Source organism: Ovis aries, chromosome 14 (assembly GCF_016772045.2).
Source record: "Ovis aries strain OAR_USU_Benz2616 breed Rambouillet chromosome 14, ARS-UI_Ramb_v3.0, whole genome shotgun sequence".
Lineage (NCBI taxonomy): Eukaryota > Metazoa > Chordata > Mammalia > Artiodactyla > Bovidae > Ovis > Ovis aries.
Genome location: NC_056067.1, coordinates 46,929,638 through 46,950,976, shown reverse-complemented (window position 1 = coordinate 46,950,976; position 21,339 = coordinate 46,929,638). Strand labels below are relative to the sequence as shown.

Sequence of the window (21,339 nt, the reverse complement as noted above, 5' to 3'; positions counted from 1 at the left end):
GAGTCCTTGTTTTTCCAGTCTTGCCAATAGAATATTTTAATAAGTTGTTGGATTTCTGTCCATCTGGTTGGTATAAAGTGTTATTTCAGTGTAGTGGTCTTATATTCTCATCCCAACTTTTAGGCTCTTTAAGAATATGAGTTTGTGGTATAGTTGCAAATATCTCTAATTTGCAATTTTCCTTTATCTTTGTTGATACTGCTTTAGTTCTATAAAAAACTGACTTCTTCCTCATTTCTACTGGATTTTTGAATCACAGTTATTGATATCTCAGTTCCAAAGTTATAAAGGAATTCACTCATGTTTTCCTGTAATAAAGTTTCATTTTTTCCCCTCCTTTAAAAATATTAGACCTTTTGTTGGGAATTTACCCTATTTTATACTGCCTAGCATGAATCTAATTCCCCCCCCTACATTTTATCCAGTTGTATTAAGACTAATTATTAATAAGTTCTTTCCCAAAATGGTCCTAGTTTAATGGCTCCTGCAAAGAATGGTGGTTAGGAAAAAACTAAGGGCCATTCTGTCACCTATAAGACAGACTAGAGAAGACATTATCAATATCCGCAAACATATCAACTTAAGAAGCATGTACCTCAGTAATTCAATGAGATCCAGAAATTCACCACGAAGGAGGTAGAAGCAAGATAACACACTCAACAAGGCAGTCTAGGCCAAAGAAAAAAGGAACGCCTCCTACTTAAATGTATACGGATGTCCAGAGAGCTCTAAATGATATTTTTCTTGTCACCTTAAAAATAATTCAGTCAGCGTGAATGGTTTATTAATAATAAAGCCATGTAATGAAATTTTCATTTTCTCCATGAGTTGTGAAATTCCAGAAAAGACAGTGATTCAGGAGGGAATGACTCTTCCCTAATATTGTTTAACTACTGCTAAATAACTGAATTATAAATGCACTAAATATAAATACACATATTCAGCATTCCTTAACTCATGTAATACTAAAAGGTACTGAGAAAGTGCAAGTAGAATAAACCAAGTACTAAATTGAGAAGGTACGTTTTCATCATATCTTGCTGTTGTTTAAACTGCAGAATTACCACCTATCCAGATCAGAAGTTAAACATTTTGAGTAAATATCATTTGACTATTATATTATTTGTTCATGTATAAGTGGCATTATTCTGGAATTTTTTGTTCAAGGGCTACTTTACATCTAATTTTATTATCAGAATTATGGTAGTCGTTTAGCATGAGTGAACAACTTTTTCATAGGATTTTCTGTTCTTTCAGGGGGCAGCCTATATAATTATCTGGTCTGACATGACTTAAAAAAATTTTTTTTTCCAATTAGCCCTTTTCATTTACTCTCAAATTTTAATCATTTAAGAAAATGATTCACTTAGAAAATAAACTTAATTTTCTAAATTTAAAAAAATTGTGTCTAGTAGTTTACATATATTTACATGACCTTTAAAAATTCCTTTAAACATATAGTTATATCACAGTTCTCCTTTCCTATAATGTGGAGGCACTCTAAAAGTCTAGTAGAGAAGTTTTCTTCAAAGAAACATTTTGATTTAAAATACAAAACCTTCTGTTTTAGGGACTTCTCTGGTGGTCCAGTGGCTAAGACTCCATGTTCCCAATACAGGGGCCCTGGGTTCCATCCCTGGTCAGGGAACTAGATCCCACATGCCACAACAAGACCAAGTGCAGCCAAATAAAAAAATTAAATAAATATATATTTTTAATAAAATACATAACCTTCACTTTTAAAATAAAAAAACTTTTGTTCTTTATTCCATGATTTTGGCTTTATTTTCATTAAACATTTTCATCAGTTTACTCGGGGGCATTTGCTTATTTTAGCTTGAGTAATCGTCATTTAACCTGACAAATATTTGGACCCAACAATATGACAGGAATTGTTCTAAGAGCTAGAGATACAGTGGTGACAAGAAATAAACTGCCCTCAATCTTCTTGGTTTTATACATAAAACAATTTCCATTGAGAAGTCTATGGTTACAGTCATAAGATTTTTATTTACAGTAGTTTCATTATCATTCACATCCAAATAGCCATAATTTCACTTTTGATTTACTTATTAATCTGAGAATTGTTTCCACCAGGGAAGCCCTGTTTATATATGTAGTAGACCTCAATTGTAGACCTCAGTTTCCAAGAGGTCAGAATTCATTCCACTATTTTCTAATTTGCAAAATTTAACTGTGGTGATAAAATGGATAATGACACTTGGCTTTAGAAATTTGTTAGAAACAAATCATTTCCAAATGCCTTAAAAAAAATACTGAGCAGTCAACAACCCCACTTTCACTAAACCATAAGGCTTTCTTTATAGTATAAGTTTATGTAGCAAATGAAATTATTACTGAATCAAAGCTTGTTTTGCTTCATTAGATTTTACTGGTTTATCTTCAGAATTAAAATTCTGCTCTTCAATAAGACATACATACAGATGGCATATTTGTCTGTAATTATTATACTCTTAAGGTTTTCTTCTCATAGAAATAGTCTAATACTAGTCTTAAAGATGATCATTAAGTCATTTAAATCCTCAAACTCATTTAACCTTTACAATCTCATACATAAGCAAACAGACACAGAAATAAGTTACTGCCAAAAAAATTAGGAGGTAAAAGACACCAGAACTAAGACATGGCAAATAAGTTGTATGACATAGCTCAAGGCTTTTCCAGATTAATTGCAGGACAAATTTGCCTTTGGTATGATTTTGGGGAAGTGCAACAAGATTTAAGTAGTAATGCAAAGTTTCCCTATATGATTTGGGCTTTAAGCTATGTAGCATAAAATGATGTGGAGAATCTTTTAAGAATCATTCAAAAGGATTCACGCTATCATCTCATTTTCATGGCTTTACCCTGATAGCTTATAATTGATGACTACTCAGTAAATGCTTTCCTCTATTAATATACACTGCATTAGGAATTTTTTCTAATTCCTTTTGTTGAATGTGTTGTGTGCTCTGTCAAAAGGTCTTCCCATATTATTTACATTACAGGCATTCTCAAAAAAAAAAAAGGAATTAACTGAAGTCAATTAACAATTAACATGAATAAAGATTTTTCCTACATTTTTATATCACAAGATTTCACAAGAGTGAAATAAAGTGAGAGCCTGGAGAAAATACCATCTCAAAATCTTTATGCTCACAGGATTTCTCAAAAGTGTAAATATTCTGGTGTTGAGCAAAGTCACAGTCATGACTAGTGGTGTTTCCATAATCTTTCCATTGATAGAGATTCCCATCATTGTGAATTTTCTGTTCAGCAAAAAACAAATGGCGACTAAAGATCTGGCCACTTTCCTTACATTTATAGGGTTCTGCATCATTATGAATTTTGCTATGTCATGTTAGCTGTGAACCCCAGATAAAAGATTTCCCACCGACTTTACATACATAAGGTTCCTCAGCAGTATGTATTCTCTGATGTCGTGTAAGTTGTGAACTCAATAGGCTTTTCCACACTCTTCACATTCATATGATCTCTTCCCAGTACGGATTTTCTGATGTCGATTAAGTTCTGAACCACGAAAAAAAGTCTTTCCATATTCCTTACATTTATAGTTTCTCTCACTGATATGAATTTTCTGATGCCAATTAAATTCTGAACCATGAAGAAAGGTCTTTCCACATTCCCTACATTCATAGGGTTTCCTTTCATTATGAATTTTCTCATTTTGAGCAAGGTATGAGGCCCATATAAAAGTCTTCCCACATTGCTTACATTCATGAGGCTTCCTACCAGTATGAATTCACTGATGTCGAGTCAGGTGTGAACTCCAGATATAGGCTTTCCCACATTTCTCACATTCAAAGGGTTTGCTACCAACATGAACATTCTGATGTTGAGCAAGATTTGAACCACGAATAAAGGCCTTTCCACATTCTTTACATTCATGAGATTTCTTACCAGTATGAATTCTCTGATGTTGAATAAAGTGTGAGCCACGGGCAAAAGCTTTCCCACACTCTTCACATTCATAAGGTTTTTCACCAGTGTGAATTCTCTGATGTTTAGTAAGATGCGATTGCTGACTAAAGGCCTTTCCACATACATTACATTCATAGGGTTTTTCACCAGTATGAATTCTCTGATGTCTAGTAAGGTCTGAGCCACAACTAAAGGCCTGCCCACATTTCTTACATTCATAATATTTCTCACCAGTATGAATACACTTATGGACACTAAATTGTGAATGAAATCTAAAGGTCTTCCCACATTCTTTACATTTAAAAGGTTTTTCACCAGTATGAATTCTCCTATGACCAGTAAGACTTGAACACAAACTGAAAGCCTTCCCATATTCTTTACAGTCATGTTTTCTTAGCAATATAAACTGTCTGATACTGAATAAGTTCTGAATCAAGATAAAAGGTCTCACATTTCTTATCTTCACAAAATTTTTCACCAGTGTGAATTAACTGATGTTGAATACAGTTGAGTCAGAACAAAAGGCTTTCCTACACTCTTTAAATTCATTCAGTTTCTTTATTGTGTTAAATCTCTGATGAAGATGAAAAGTGGGACTTATTTTTACAATTGAGTATAACTTGCTTCAAACATTCTTCCTGATTTTCCTATTGTCTTTCAAACTGACCTTTGCTTTGCCAATCACCTCTAAAACATAAACATTCAGGGCTATGTCTTTTACAAATTTCCATTATTTCCCATTGAGATATTTCTCTGTCAAAAATGCCATTTTTTGGTGATAACTTCTTGGTCTGATACCTGGATTGCATGTCTGAAAGATAAGAAGATAAATTCATACTGTTTTTCTGTTCAGAAAGAATTAAGGTTTTCAATGTAGATATAGGAATAAATCCTAAAGTAAATAGAGCATATAAAATATTAGTGGCTTAACAAATCCATAAATTTTGGACAATTTGAAAAAAGGGAAAGAAATAAATAGAAATTTAAAAGAACTAAAAAAGCCAAGGCAGGTGATTAGATATACAAAGTTTTGTTCAGGTCAAATTCATCTGAGGAGTAAATAAAAAAAGATTGTTCTGGTACTATACCAATCATGGGATATCAATTTAAAGACTTAAAACTATTTTACCCAGTATGGTATATAATCAACATTTAGCACATTAGGCATTAAAAAAATAATTCTGTTTAAAAAAATATACTACAGATCAAAGAAGGGCAAAGGGAGCCAAAGGATGGAGTAAAGGATAATACCAAAAAAATCAGGAACTAGGAAGCACAACTGGGACAATGTGATAACGTACTAATGATACACCTCATTATCTAATCCCTTTCATCTCTACTGAAATGAGTACACATAATTCTATATCACTTTCTGTACAGGTAAGAGCAAACAAAAGCATATCTATGTTCAGAGAAATGGAAAATCATACCTACTTACTCATTTGTCTTTGCACATTTAAATACTTTGCCTTGCTCATTTTCTCCACTGGGCTTAGCCAAGTCATATTTTGTCAGATGATCCCAACCAAGGTGTTTTTGTTTATTTCTTGAGTTTATAGCACTTCTCTTCCATTTGATTTTATGCTTTAAGTTCTTTCCCAGATGACCTTTACCAAACTTCCATGGGATATCAAACTTACTGGTAAAATATTTTAGAAGAACAAAGCAAGAAAATACTACAACTACTACTATGTGAATATACTGAAGGGCTTATCCAATTTTTATTATTGAAATTATACTGGTATTAGCATTTGACTTTGTTGTTGTTCAGTATCACAGTCATATCGGACTCTTTGCAATTCCATGTCTTAGTCGCTCAGTCGTGTCTGACTCCCTGAGACCCCATGGACTGTAACAATCCAGGCTCCTCTGTCCTCCACTATCTCCTGGAGTTTGCTCAAATTTATGTCCATTAAGTTGATGATGCTATCCGACTATCTCATTCTCTGCTGCCCTCTTCTTCTTTTTCAATCTCTGCCAGCATCAGGGTCATTTGACTTAGAGACTGATAGAACATACAACATCTCTCAAGGCTAAAGTAATAGAGATTGGTATCTAGGGTTGGTCTACAGGGGGCGTCCTAAACATTTCTCACGTTGACTTGAAACTCAAGGACCATAACCTAGGAATGTGGGTAAAAGAGAGGCAGACCTACACAGGAACTACAGATCAGTTTCAAATCATCCCAGTGACCAAGGAGGGCAATGGATTGAGATAACAACAAAAATGTTTCAGAACTTGGTAGCATACAAAGTTCTCTATAAAAGAAGATAACCTATTCATTAGTTTCACATTTTACAGATAAGTGTTGCACAAAATTAAAATAACCATATAACACGAATGCAGAAACTATAGAAACAGCAGAGAACCGAAATGGATCTATAGGGATTCTAAATATTGGAGTTATGAGACAGAGTTTAAAAATAATTATGTTTGAGCTTCCTTGGTGGTCTAGCAGTTAAGAAACTGCCTGCCAATGCAGGAAGCACAGGTTCAATCCCTGATCCAGGAAGATCCCACATGCCACAGAGCAACTAAGTCCACGTACCACAACTACTGAACCTGTTCTGTAGAGCCTGGGAATCACAACTATTAGCCCACAAGCCACAACTACTGAAGCCTGCACCCTAGAGCCTGTGACCCGCAATAAGAGAAGCCACAGCAATGAGGAGCCTGTGCACCGCAACGAACAGTAGACCCTGCTCACTGCAACTAGTGAAAAGACCATGCAGCAATGAAGATTCAGCACAGCCAAAAATCAATCAATCAATAAATTTAATTTAAAGAAACACATCAATATGGGTTCAGAAATTTAGAAGTGTTAGTCACTCAGGCATGTCCAACTTTTTGTGACCCCATGGACTATAGCCCACCAGCTCCTCTGTCCATGGAATTCTCCAGGCAAGAACACTGGAGTGGGTTGCTATTCCCTTCTCCAGGGGACCTTCCCGACCCACAGATTGAACCTGGGTCTTCTGCATTGCAGGCAGATTGTTTACCAACTGAGCTACTACATGACTCCAATAAGGAATTAAATTTCCTTCCTTGATATTTCAAATAAAAAAGAAGCTTCAAGAGTAAATTATTTCAACTTGATGCTTGCCTATAATAGAAAATTCACCAATTACCATCCTCTTGCCAAATATACCCCTTGCTTCCTTTTGACAGGCAGGACTGGCTTTTTATGACACTGTATTCTCTGCTTATTGTCTTTCATTAGCCCTAACCTCTCTTGCCATTTCCTCCTCACTGTAACCAGAAACCATAACAAAGCAGCCTATGAGGCCTTCTCTTAACATAGAGACTGCTTTGCAGAAGTTAATGAAATTGTTCCAGTCACAGAAAAGAATACATTTCTTAATTGATTACAAATTCTTTGTTAACCCTTCTTAACCTAAAATGAAATTAGGAAAATTAATAAACATTGCTTAAAAGAAAGAATTAATTAATGAAGGAAGTGTAGCAGTAAGCAAAAACTATGCAAAATAAGAGAAATTCAAGAGGTAACAGGTAAAATGAAAAATAGAGTCAAAATTTTTTTTTTAGTGAGTGAAGAAATTTACAAATATCTAAACGGGGTGGGGTAGGGGGGAGAGAAATGGGAAGAAACTGACCCTAAACCATTGACCATTGGAGAAAAACAATGGTACCTACCTTTCTGTAACATGAAGGAAAAATGAGAGCACTGAAATGGAGTGGTATTTTGAGGTGAAGAGATTTATTTGGAACTTCACATGGACTTCCCTGGTGGCTCAGACGGTAAAGCATCTGCCTACAATGTGGGAGACCCAGGTTCAATCCCTGGGTCAGGAGGATCCTCTGGAGAAGGAAATGGCAACCCACTCCAGTACTCTTGCCTGGAAAATCCCGTGGACGGAGGAGCCTGATAGGCTCCTACAGTCCGTGGGGTCACAAAGAGTCAGACACAACTGAGTGACTTCACTCACTCACTCACTCACATGGAAAAGGTTACTTTTATTTCTAGGTTTTAGGCCTTTATCCACAGGCTTTTGGCCTCTGAGGAGGAAACTCTAGACCAATATTACAGAGATGCTGCTGTCTCACTAAACATCTGGGCTATTATCTGCAGTGATGGCTTCCTTGTTCAGCCCTCACTCACCTGGGCAAGTCTCATCTTCAAAGCCATCCAGGGTTCTCTTCCCTTCTCCAGTAAAAAGAATACTTCCGGCTGATAAATGCAAAGTCCTGGTCAAAAAATAAGAAATAGGAAATTACCACCTGGTAAGGGTTTCCTAAGTCCCTTAGCTACTAGGAAGGGCAAGAAAAAGGCATAAAAGATGGGGAAGATGGAAGTTCCCAAAGATGATAACTTATTGCCAAATGTACAAAGCACACACCATTTTCCCAGATATAGGTCAGAAATCCCGAGACACTTGAAAGACAATCCAAAAATTCACAATGTAGAAATCAGGGATTTCTGGGGTGAAATTCTGAAGTTTACCCAGTGAGACCAGGTTGCTGTAGTTCTCCAGCATCACATCTCTGTACTGATGTCTCTGTTCTAAGTCTAGGCACTCCCATTCCTCTTGAGAGAAGTCTACAGCTACATCCCTGAATATCGTCAGCTGCTGAAATGACAAACCCAAACATCAATGGTGAAGTAAACCTTTTAGATAGGCAGGGAAAAGATGGAAAAGGGCACTGCAGGAAGAGGTATACACATTCAGCAAAAACTGGAGTTGGCTGCCTCTAGGGTAGGGGAGGAAACAACAGGGAAATTAGTGTCCCTTAAACCAAGTGCCTATATGCTCTTAAAATCTCCTGTTGTCAGTCACAACAATGTTATGACCTTCCTGTAACAAACACCAAGACAATTGGATGGTAGCCCAGAAAAACAGGTATCATATGAGTTCTTTGTTGATACCACCAAGAGGCTACACCAGCCTGGAATAATTAACTTCAGATTTATTGTATGAGAAAAGTATTTTGTTTTTTTTTTCTTTCACCTTCTTTTATTTGAATTTTCTATTAGTTGAATTTGAAAGGATTCTTAAGAGATATACTCCCTAGCTGAATTCCATTTTTTGTGGAGATGTATAAAATCTCTAGGCTATCAGCTAAGTAGCTGACCATCTGCACTTCTTCTTAATGATATTAATCTCTCATTGGTTTCTTGGCAAGATCCCACATCTCTCTGAACTCAACCTCTTCTTATATCCTCTATCTAAAAGCATGACAAAGTGCCACTACTAAAATAAATACCAACTAACACTGACTCTCATCTTTCCTAAATGAAACACCCCATCATACAGGGTAAATAAAAGCTTTCATATAGTGTGTCCTTTTTAGTCACTCAATTCCACTTTGATGAACCACAGTTGATGTCTTTTAACATTTTATTTTACATTGGAGTACAGTCAATTAACAATGTTGTGATAGTTTCAGGTACATAACAGAATGACTCAGGAGCCACAGTTTGATCTTTAAAAGTCTCTACTATTTCCTTTAAGGGAATATATTTCTCCTCCTTCAGTGCTCTGTCAAAATATTAGGATACAAGAGGTATTGAATGCCATGTTGGGAGAGACAAGGGACATACAGAGAAGGCACTAAACTGTTTCACAAATATCACTTACCATGTTGAATAGTGAGTCAGGTAAGCAGTTTAAGGATAAGGAATAAAAATATTCACATGATGGAATATAAATGATTATCTTATTATAATTATGCGTGCGTGCTAAGTCACTTCAGTTGTGTCCGACCCAATGGACTTTAGTTTGCCAGGCTCCTCTGTCTATGGAAGTCTCCAGGCAAGGATACTGGAGTGGGTAGCCATTCCCATCTCCAGGGATCTTCCTGACCCAGGGATCAAACCTGGGTCTCCTGCATTGCAGGCAGATTCTTTACCATCTGAGCCAGCATAGAAGCTCTATATTATTATTATAAATAGTTACATTTTTGGAGAGAAGCAATTCCAACTCACATGGGCCATAACTTAAAATTCCAAGAGTCACTAGTCTTCTGGATTTCTCATGTAGTTGAAGCAGTTTTGAGAAAGTGGAGCTAGAGGGAAGGAATCCTAAGAGGTCAGGCTTTCCTCAGAGCTTTCAAATGGACTAAGAATACCATTTTATTCCCTGAAGGAAGGTCAGAGGCAATCTGCATAAATTCTGGCCCTATCCAAAACCCAAGAGACTAAACTACAGCAGGATGAACTTTCAGTCCAACCAGTTATGATAAATCATGACATGGATCAGAATATTCAGATATGAGATAAGGCCATTCTGACTTGCTCTGAATGGCCCCTTTAACAAAAAGGACCCCAAGTTAGATATCCCCCAGGGGGAATTTTCCAATCTGGGAGCCCCGTGAGTTTGCCCAGGGCCTTCCTGTGTATCCCTGTATGACAGTGGCCTTTCATCTCCCCCATGTCCAACCAAAGTATATAAAACTTACTGACTCATTTTCATCTAAAGCACTCTCATGACAAAACTAAGGGCAACGATAAACAAAATGAAAAGACAACCTACAGAATGGGAAAAAAATATTTGCAAACAATGCAATCAACATGGGATTGATCTCCAAAACATATAAACAGCTCAATATCAAAAAACAAAAACCCAGTCAAAAAATGGGTAGAGGATCTAAAGAGACATTTTCTCAAAGAAGACTTAAGAAATGTTCATTCTTATGAGGAGTATACCATGCTGAATGAGAGTTTCTGTGAGCAGAAATCCTATGAAAAGGAGGTGATTGATGGTGCAGGTAGTAAAAAGAGGCATGGAGATGACAGAGGGATTCAAGGTGGAAAAATTCAAAATACACAGGCTGTATTCTTTTATTTTTTAAGCAGCTTAACTGATATAAAATCCATATACCCTACAATCAATGCATTTAAAGTAAGTTCAGTGTTTTTGGGTTTTTTTTTTTAGCAAATTAACATATGTGCAACCACCGAAAGTCAATTTCAGAATATTTTCATCACCTCAAAAAGAAATCCTGTGTCCTTCAGCTGTTACATTAATTAATTTTTGGATGTTTAGATAACCTTGCATATGTGGGATATATTCCACCCAATCATGTTGTATAATTCATTTGATACATTGCTGAATTTGGTTTATTAGTATTTCATTGAGGATTTTTGTATCATATTTATATGAGATAGGCTTTGCTTGGTTTTGGAATCAGGGTAATGCTAGCTTCATTGAACTGGGAGCTTGACGATATTTTTTAATTTCAGCAAGAAAACACTATCAGAGCTGATAGTAGGAATCTTCCTGAACCAGGTTAGGTCATAAACAGCAAAGAAGGCCTGACTATTCAGAGGGGCTAGCTTTTAAAGAAACTATCTCTTACTGCAGAAACAGAGGAAGTAACTCTTAAGCAGAACCTCTGCCCCATTTGCCTTTTTGAAGGGAAGTGCCAGGGGCACATATACCCCCCCCCCAAAAAAAAATCACATCCCAAAACAAAATTAGAAACACCGTGTCCAAAAATATAGTTAGATAAAAGTTTGAAGAGTGCCCCAATTCCCCATGTATAAAGAAAACTCACTAAAAATTTCAGAGAAGATTAAAATTATCACCCAACATTTCAATATGAATTTTAAGAATTTATGGTACAATCACAGCTTAGAAGCAAGACTACATGGCCAAATGGTACAATGATTTCAGGAAAGAGGAGGAAGTGATAGGCAGACCACATATGAAAGCTAGTAGAATTCAAGAATGAAGGAGAATATTAGGCAAAACCACTTCAGACTTGAAAAATAAACTACAAAGAGCAAAAGATATGACAAATCCTACAGAAAGTGCAGCATGGAACAAGAGATATAAACATTAGCAAATGGAACAAAATGAAACAGATGACAACTATTGGAAGAAAAAAATGAAAGTCAGAGTGGTTCAACTTGCAGAGCCACATGTAAATCAACACAGTTAGAACACACCCCCACACCACACACAAAATAAATCGAAAATGGCTTAAAGACTTAAATATAAGACAAGACAACATAAAACTCCTAGAAGAGAACATAGGCAAAACATGCTCTGACATAAAGCATACCAATGTTTTCTTAGGTCAGTCTCCTAAGACAATAGAAACAAAAGCAAAACTAAACAAATGAGACCTAATCAAACATATATGCTTCTGCACAGCAAGAAAACCATAAACAAAACAAAAAGACAACCTACAGACTGGGAGAAAGTATTTGCAAATGGTGCAACCAACAAAGGCTTAATTTCCAAAATATACAAACAGCTCATACAATTCAATGACAACAAAGAAAATCAATCCAACTGAAAAATGGGCAGAAGATCTAAATGATAATTCTTCAAAGACGACACAAGCACATGAAAAGATGCTCGTCATCACTAATTAAATAGAGATGGAAGTCAAAACTATAATGAGGTATCACCTCACATCTGCCAGGATGCATGTGTGCATGCTCAGTCGTTTTGGACTCTTTGCGACCCCATGGACCCCACCAGGCTCCCCTGTCCTTGGGATTTTCCAAGCAAGAATGGGTTGCCATTTCCTTCTTCAGGGGATCTTCCTGATGCTGGGATTGAACTCACGTCTCCAGTGTCTCCTGCATTGGCAGGCAGATTCTTTACCACTGAGCCACCTGGGAAGCCCCCCAGTTGGAATAGCCATCATTAAAATCTACAAATAATAAATCCTGGAGAGGGTGTGGAGAAAGAAAATCCCTTTTACACTCTTGGTGGGAATGTAAATTGGTGCAGCCACTATGGAAAACAGAATGGAAATTCCCCAAAGAACTAAAAACAGAGTTGCCATATGATTCTGCAATCCCAACCAGGGCATATACCCAAACAGAATTATAATTTGAAAAGATACATATCCCTGCCCCCTGTTCATAGCTGCACTATTTACAATTACTAAGACATGGAAAAAAAAAATGCAAGTGTCCATCAACAGATGAATAGATAAAGAAGAAGTGGTACATATATATACAATGGAATACTACCCAGCCATTTCAAAAATGAAAAAAAGCCATTTGCAAAGACATGGATGGACCTAGACATTATCATACTAAGTGAAGTTAAGTCAGAAACAGAAAGACAAATACTATATGGTATCACTTATATGTGGAATCTAAAATATGACACAAAAGAATGTATCTAACAAAACAGAAACAGATTCACATAAAGAATAGACTTGTGGTTGCCAAGGGGGGTGTAGGGGAGGGTAGGAGAGAATTGGGAGTTTGGGATTAGCAGATGTAAACTATTATATATATAGGATGGATGAACAAGGACCTACTGGATAGCAGAGGGAACTATATTCAATATCCGATGATAAACCATGCTGGGAAAGAATGTGAAAAAGAATATATGTACAACTGAGTTATTTCCTGCACAGCAGAAATTAACACAACACTGGAAATCATCTACACTTTAATCAAATTAATTTAAAAAAAAGAGAAGTGATCCAACTTGCAACTAAGCAGAGCCTCTAGAGATGGAATACAAATCAAAGGAGAGAATTAAGATTTCTTAACAGGGTACAGAGAGCACAAACCACAGAGGGAAAAATAATTCAGATTATATATTTTTTTCAGACTATATTTTAAAAAGTAATTATTTCAGAAAAGGAGTGAAAATGGACTGGGAGATATTATTTGCAATACACATAGCTGATGAGGATTCATATCCAAACTACAGAACTCCAAATAAAGAACTCCTAAGAATCAACAGTAAAAAGGGAGACAAGCTCCCCAAAACTTGAACAGACACTCCACAAAGGAAGGCCAAAGGACTTAAACAGGTATTTGCCAAAGGAAGATATCCTTTGGGAAGGATATGGTCAAGAGACATTAAAACAAAAGCACTCAACTTCATTAGTCATAAGTTAAGAAAACCACAACTCAATACCACTGCATATATATCCACCATATTGGCAAAAATTTTATAGTGGCAAAAATAATACCACATGTTAATGAGAAAGTGAAGAAACTGAAACTTGCATAAACTGTTGATTGGAGGACAGATTTTGTGCATTTTGGAAAACGGACTGTATCTGCTTAAGCAGATTCACATACCCTATGATCCAGCAAGTTTCTCTAGAAATAGACCTAAGAAACAAATACATATGAACAGAAGATGACAAGTGGAAGAATGCTCCTAGCATCATTATTCGTGAAAGTCCAAATCTGGAAACAGGCCAAATGTCAACCAACTGTATAACAACTGTTGAATGGACAAATATAGTTGGTATATTCATGCACTGGAATACCAGTGCATTCAGCAAGGCAAACAGTAAGCTAAATTTACATAAAACAATATGGATGAATCTCACAAACATAATGTTGAACAAAGAAGTCAACACAAAACGCTCTATACTGTATGACTCCACATATACATATGTTCAAAAACAGACAAAACTGATGTTTGGTGGTTACCCTGGGGAATCTACTGACTGAACAGGAGCACAGCAGGGGCTTCTGTTATTCAGGCAATGATTTATTTCTTGATCTGGGTGCTTATTACATGGGTGTTCCCTTTGTGGTGATTCAAGGTGTACCATTTTGGTTTTATTGGTTGTTTGCATCACTGTGTATACACTTGTCTATATATATGATAAACTTCAATAAAAGATTTATTTTATAAGTTATGAAGAAATATATACAAGGCAAATGCAAACAAAATAACCAAGGGCTATGATCTTGAGGATGCTAAAACACTAAAGTTTACAATTCACAATAAACATATAATAATTATGAATATCTATATATCAACTAACAGTGGAACTTTCATAAAGCAGAAGTTACAGGCTGATACAAGATAAAATTTCACTGATAATTAATTTCATTGATAATTCATATTAAAATGAATTTTAATATATTTTTCTCAATTTAAGATAAATCAACTGCAAAACAAATACCTATAGACTGACTATATATTAGATCACAAAGACATATTCATTAAATTTCAATATCATAATGCAGCAAAACAGTATATTACAAGAGGGGGCCTATGTGCTTTACCTAAAGTCCTACATTTTATCAATAAGCGTTGAGTTCCCCTCATGACACATGGCTCAAACTCTTCCATGATGCTGAGTCTAAGAAACTATACCACTGTATTAGTTTTCTACTACTGAGTAACAATCACAAGTGCAGCGGCTTAAAACAATAAAACTTAATCACCTTCCAGTTAGATAGAGGTCTGCCATGGTTCTCACTCAGCTAAGTAAGAGCAAGGTGTTGGCAAGCCTGTGTTCCTTTCTGCAGGCGCTAGGGGAGAATTAATTTCCTAAGGTTTTCCAGTTCCTAGAGGCCACCAACACTCCTGGGCTTGAGGCTAACTTCCTTGATCTAACCAGCAACTTTGTATCTCTCTAACCATTCTTCTGTGATCACATCTCCCTGCAACTCTAAATTCAGCTGGAAAAAGTCCACTGACTTTAAGGATCCAAGTGAATAGTTTGGGCCCAAAGGGATAGTCTAGGATAATCTCCCCACTTCAAAACCCTTAATTTAATCCCACTTGCAAAGTTCCTTTTGCCTTGTAATTAACATATTCATAGGTGCCCAGCTTCTGGACAGGGACATTACAGGGACATCTTTGCAGGGACATTATTCTGCCTACTCCAACCATTCCTAAATGTTCTATCCTCGACTTTCCTCTTTTTAAGGGAATACTCAAAAGTCCACCTCATTCTACCCTAATACTACCTCTCCAACAGAGCTGTGAATCCAATCAGAACAAGCATCAGTATCCCCTGTACCCATGTTTATGCCCATCATATTGTAATAAGCCCTAGGCTCCTTGGTGACCTCTCTTTACAGATATTATATTCCCCATCAGTTGGACGTCCCATTTTCTCATCCCTCAATTCCTGAGACTTTCCAGTATATCCTCTGGAATTCAGAATAACAAACCCCTCTTTTATCTTCAACCACTTCCCTAAACAATCCTTTCTCCTTTCTGGATCTAACAGAAACTTGGCTTTCTCCAGAGGACTCCTGAAGCCCTCTCAATGTTTTCCGCCCCCAATAGCCTCTTGCCACTGGGTCTCTAAGCGGGGCAGGTGTCCTCCTTGCTCTTATTACTTTCAGACTTTCTCCCTTCCTCCTCCACAAATGCTCTACCTTTGAATTTCATGCCAAGAGACCATATATAACTCCCATAACAGCCATACTGTTGCTGACATCTACCAAGTACAGGGTATTTCTTTCCCTTTTCTTTTCACAAAACTTGAGCTCATGGCTTACTCTGTACAATGCTATTTGTTCAGTTGCTAAGTTGCGATTTGTTGTTCAGTGGACTCTTTTGCCACCCCAGAGCCTGCAGCCCACCAGGCTCTTCTGTCCACGGGATTTTTCAGGCTAGAATACTGAAGTGGGTTACCATTTTCTTCTCCAGGGGATCTTCCCAACCCAGGGATCAAACTTGTGTCTCTTGCATTGGCAAGAGGATTGTTTACCACTGAGCTACCCAGAGGAGCCCATAGGCTACCTCCCTTCTTTTATTCTTACAATTTCAGGACACCTACAGATAAGCCTGGCTTACTCCCTACCGGTACAACCACTTTTCCTTCTCTCATGGCTCATTCCCGCTACCATACTGATAGGTTGTTCTCTCTCCCTCCCCAGCTGCTGTTCTATTTCTTCACTCAATTTACAGAAAAACTCTTCGAATATGTGGTCTATAGTCTCCCATTCCTCTCGATTCATTTTACGTTATCCTACTCCAATCCAAGCAGCTCCCACAGAAACTACTCCCCACACCTTCACGAAGACTGTGAAGGTTACTAAACGCAACGCTGAATTCCTTGTCTCTGGCCCCACAGCTGCTGCCACATTTACCACCTTTACACACACGTTCACGACTTGGTGACACAGTCACAATCATACACGTGCACAGTCACATCTAAAAGGTCCATTACAATCACATACAGCTCTCGTCCCCATCGCACTATGCACACATATCCCTCCACGGTTCCCATATCTTGCTCCTGGACCAATTTCACACAAGCACCCAAGGTTGGCTGCTAGGATCCCTTGCGCGCGTGGACACACACATGCAACTTCCCACCATCGTCCCTCCCACATCCCATTGCTGGTAAAGCCTCAAACTCTGAAAACTTTAGCCTCTCACTGCCCTGCCCCGCGGCCTGGGCCTCTCAGGGTTCACTCCACTCCCGGGTCTTAGACTCACTCGACTTTGAGGTTCCCTCAAGCTGTGGATATTCCTCAGGGACTCGCGGCCGATCCCTCCTATGGTCCTGAACCGAAGAGTGTGCGGACAGATTGTTGCCTCGGGTACGCTGGACACTGGGAAATGTAGTCCGGAGCCTGGACAACCTTTTAAAAGCCCAGAGGTCTCAATTCACAGACCTTGGTCTTGGACCTTATCCCTTCGCTCGTCAGAGACCGTCGGCCTCACATCGTCTCACATCTGTGGCAAAGCGTCAACCAGTTCCAGGCCGCGTCTAGAACACAAGTTTCAGCTTAGGACTCCGTGCAGCTCTTCCTCTACAAACTGGTGACCCTCTGTGGGAACTGGGACAAGAAGCCCAAGCGATCTTTCGACGGAAAGTAGCTGTGCCCCCTGGGAAATGTAGTCCAGAGCTGTGGAAATACTTCTGGGAGGAGGGTGTAATTCTCATCACAAGCTCGCCTCTTGGGCATCTGACAGATTGGTTGGCAGAAAGGTCCTGAGTCGGCCTGGCCGGGAGGACACTTCTTATCCCACAAGCCCTGGCTTGAGGGTTGGTTGAAGGGGAGGATTTATGGGGCACCACTGGAAAAGGTCAGTTTTTATTCCAATACCAAAGAAAGGCAATGCCAAAGAATGCTCAAACTACCGCACAATTGCACTCATCTCACACACTAGTAAAGTAATGCTCAAAATTCTCCAAGCCAGGCTTCAGCAATATGTGAACCGTGAACTTCCAGATGTTCAACCTGGTTTTTGAAAAGGCAGAGGAACCAGAGATCAAATTGTCAACATCCGTTGGATCATCGACAAAGCAAGAGAGTTCCAGAAAAACATCTATTTCTGCTTTATTGACTATGCCAAAGCTTTTGACTGTGTGAATCACCACAAACTGTGGACAATTCTGAAAGAGATGGGAATACCAGACCACCTGACCTGCCTCTTCAGAAACCTGTATGCAGGTCAGGAAGCAACAGTTAGAACTGGACACGGAACAACAGATGGTTCCAAATAGGAAAAAGACTATGCGTCATGGCTGTATATTGTCACCCTGGTTATTTAACTTATATGCAGAGTACATCATGAGGAATGCTGGGCTGGATGAAGCACAGCTGGAATCGAGATTGCTGGGAGAAATATCAATAACCTCAGATATGCAGATGACACCACCCTTATGGCAGAAAGTCAAGAGGAACTATAAAGCTTCTTGATGAAAGTGAAAGAGGAGAGTGAAAAGGTTGGCTTAAAGCTCAACATTCAGAAAACGAAGATCACGGCATCTGGTCCCATCACTTCGTGGCAAAGAGATGGGGAAACAGTAGAAACAGTGTCAGACTTTATTTTGGGGGACTCCAAAATCACTGCAGATGGTGATTGTAGCCATGAAATTAAAAGAAGGAAAGTTATGACCAACCTAGATAGCATATTAAAAAGCAGAGCTATTACTTGGCCAACAAAAGTCTGTCTAGTCAAGGCTATGGTTTTTCCAGTGGTCATGTATGGATGTGAGAGTTGGACTGTGAAGAAAGCTGAGCACCAAATTGATGCTTTTGAACTGTAGTGTTGGAGAAGACTCTTGAGAGTCCCTTCGACTGCAAGGAGAGCCAACCAGTCCATCCTAAAGGAGACCAGTCCTGGCTGTTCATTGGAAGGACTGATGCTGAGGCTGAAACTCCAATACTTTGGCCACCTCAGTGAGAAGAGTTGACTCCCTGGAAAAAACCCTAATGCTGGGAGGGATTGGGGGCAGGAGGAGAAGGGGACAACAGAGGATGAGATGGCTGGATGGCATCACCAACTCGATGCACATGAGTCTGTGTGAACTCCGGGAGTTGGTGATGGACAGGGAGGCCTGGCATGCTGCGATTCATGGGGTCGCAAACAGTCGGACATGACTGAGTGACTGAACTGAACTGAACTGGGGTGAGGGGGGTGGAGGGTCCCCTGTCTGAGAAGCCATGGGAGCACCTCCTCCAGTATCCTTCACAACAGCAAACACTTACCTTGTTCCAATTACACTTAAATTGGTTTAAATTAATTTTCATGGTTACATTAGTATTTTGTAAATGTTATTCATGTCTGAGCTATTATTTTTGCTGAAAATAATACTTGCCAGCTGTTTTTTACTTTGTTTCTTTCTTTATGAGATTATCATTTATTTTTTTATTTTTAATTGGAGGATAATTCCTTCACAATGTTGTTGGTTTGTGCTGTACAGCATGAATCAGCCGTAAGTATGCATGTGTCCCCTCCCTCTTGAACTGTGCTTATCATTTAGATGTATGTCTAAACTTTCTGATGGAGGAGTAGTTCTTTCAACATTTTCAAAATCATCAGGTAATCTTTAAATATTTTAATTGTGAAATCAAAAATACTGGAAGAAAAGGACATAGAATGTGTAAGTTCAGGGTAACGTCATACAAGCGGAGAATCTTGGTATGTTGGTACCTTATTGGTACCTCAAGAAGAAATGCCCACCCCCTGTGATCATTTCTGACCCCAAGATACCAACTGACCACTGTCTTGTTAGTATAATATCTTGATTTGTCACTTAGCTATCTTTGAAATTTACATAAATACAATGAAACTGTATGAATTTACTTAGTTGTTAAAACTCCTAACTAACTCAAAACTCCACACTAAAGGCTTTACAAAAGGAAATATATGCCAATTCAGGTATAAAAATTATTTTCCTCAGTTTCTATGGTGTTGCCAGACTCCAGGATCAACCCTCCCTCCAAGCTTCAAGGATTCACTGGGAGAATTCCAGGAAAACAATACAAAGCAAAATCAGCAAAAAGAAAAGGTACACTGGACAAACTTCAGGAAAAACCAGCCCCATGTTTCCAAGGATCCTTTCCCAGCGGAGCCACAAAGGCCATTAATTCCCCAAGAACGAGTTTTGACAGTGCATGTGAAATGGTAACAACCAGGGGAGCTCGTTAGAAACTCAGTATCTAGTATTTTCATTGGGGCTTGGCTGCATAGGCAGGCTCTGCCTGGCACATACCAGAATTTCAGACTCTCAGAAGGAAAGCAAGTATTTAGCATAAATTACATTGTTTGAACAAACATTGTAGACATAGTGAGCCAGTCTTATCAATTAGGATAATGGCAATCTTCTCAAAATCTTAAATTCTAGTTGTAAATTAAGAGCCAAACTTCAAGCAGACCTTTAAAGGATAAGTTTTCTCAACTCTGCTATGTTAACCTTTTCCTGCATACTACTGCCCTAAACAAATGGCTTTCAACAACATCAAAAAAATTAAAAAGTTTGTAAAAAGCCAAGAAAAATCAAGGCATTCCCAAAACACAAGGCAAAAATCAGGAATACTTCAGATGTTCTTAGGTTGTTGCTGCTTAACTTCAGTCTCTGCCTTTTCCTCATATGGCCTTCTTCTATGTCTTCTCATCTTCTGTTTATTGTAAGTGGATTTACGTCACATCCAGATAATCCAGGATAATCTCACCTAGATATCCTTATCTTAATTACATCTGTAAAGAACCACCCCCACTTTTTTTTTCCCAAATAAGGTCACATTCACAGGTCTTGGGAGTTAGGATGTGGACATATCTCTAGGATGCCACCACTCAATCCCAAACAACCTGTTACTATATTTAGTTTTATCTTAACAGATTTCCATAGAATTCTCATCTTGCCTTACTGATCTCAGAGGTTCAGCAGAGCAAAGACAAATGACCTGCCCACTAAAACTTGTTCATTCTAGTTATATCTCAGTAAATGACAATTCTGGTTTCTTGATCTAAAAATATGTGGGTTGGCTTAGGGTCCTCTTTTTCTCTCATTTCCCTCATCAGATCTATTACCCAATCCATTTAGCTCTATCTTCAAAATGCATCTAGAATCCAACTAGTTCTCAAAACTACCACTGCCATCACCCTAGACTTGAGTCACCATTATCTCTTATCCGGATTATTCCACCAGCCCATTGGCTAGTGTCCCCCTACACCCTACTCTCTACTCAGCACTCCAAATGATTTCTTTTAAATATAAGATCATGTCACTCTTCTGTTCAAAACCCACTATTGCTTTTACATCTCACTAAGACTAACCAAACTTCATAAAATATTTTCCATAATCAGTCTTCTCATTAGCTGTTTTACCTCATTTACTACTCTCCACTTTGTCCCACTTTCCTAGTTGCTGCTCACTGAATATACCAGGCTTATGGCTTGTTGTTATTGTTCATCACTCAGTCGTGTCTGACTCTTTGCAACCCCATGAACAGCA

General features: G+C 38.2%; 1 protein-coding gene across 1 annotated transcript in view; it reads right to left on the bottom strand.

The window, feature by feature from the left end:
- Positions 1–1,754: 1,754 nt before the first annotated feature.
- The window catches only part of ZNF790 (zinc finger protein 790), a 20,920-nt gene continuing 1,335 nt past the window's right edge, over positions 1,755–21,339 (bottom strand). Inside the window, 8 exon segments of the mRNA XM_060397845.1 lie at positions 1,755–3,460; positions 3,463–4,328; positions 4,330–4,447; positions 4,450–4,537; positions 4,539–4,753; positions 8,063–8,080; positions 8,083–8,148; positions 8,405–8,531. Coding sequence (XP_060253828.1) covers positions 3,099–3,460; positions 3,463–4,328; positions 4,330–4,447; positions 4,450–4,537; positions 4,539–4,753; positions 8,063–8,080; positions 8,083–8,148; positions 8,405–8,531 — 1,860 coding nt within the window. The 3' untranslated portion in view covers positions 1,755–3,098.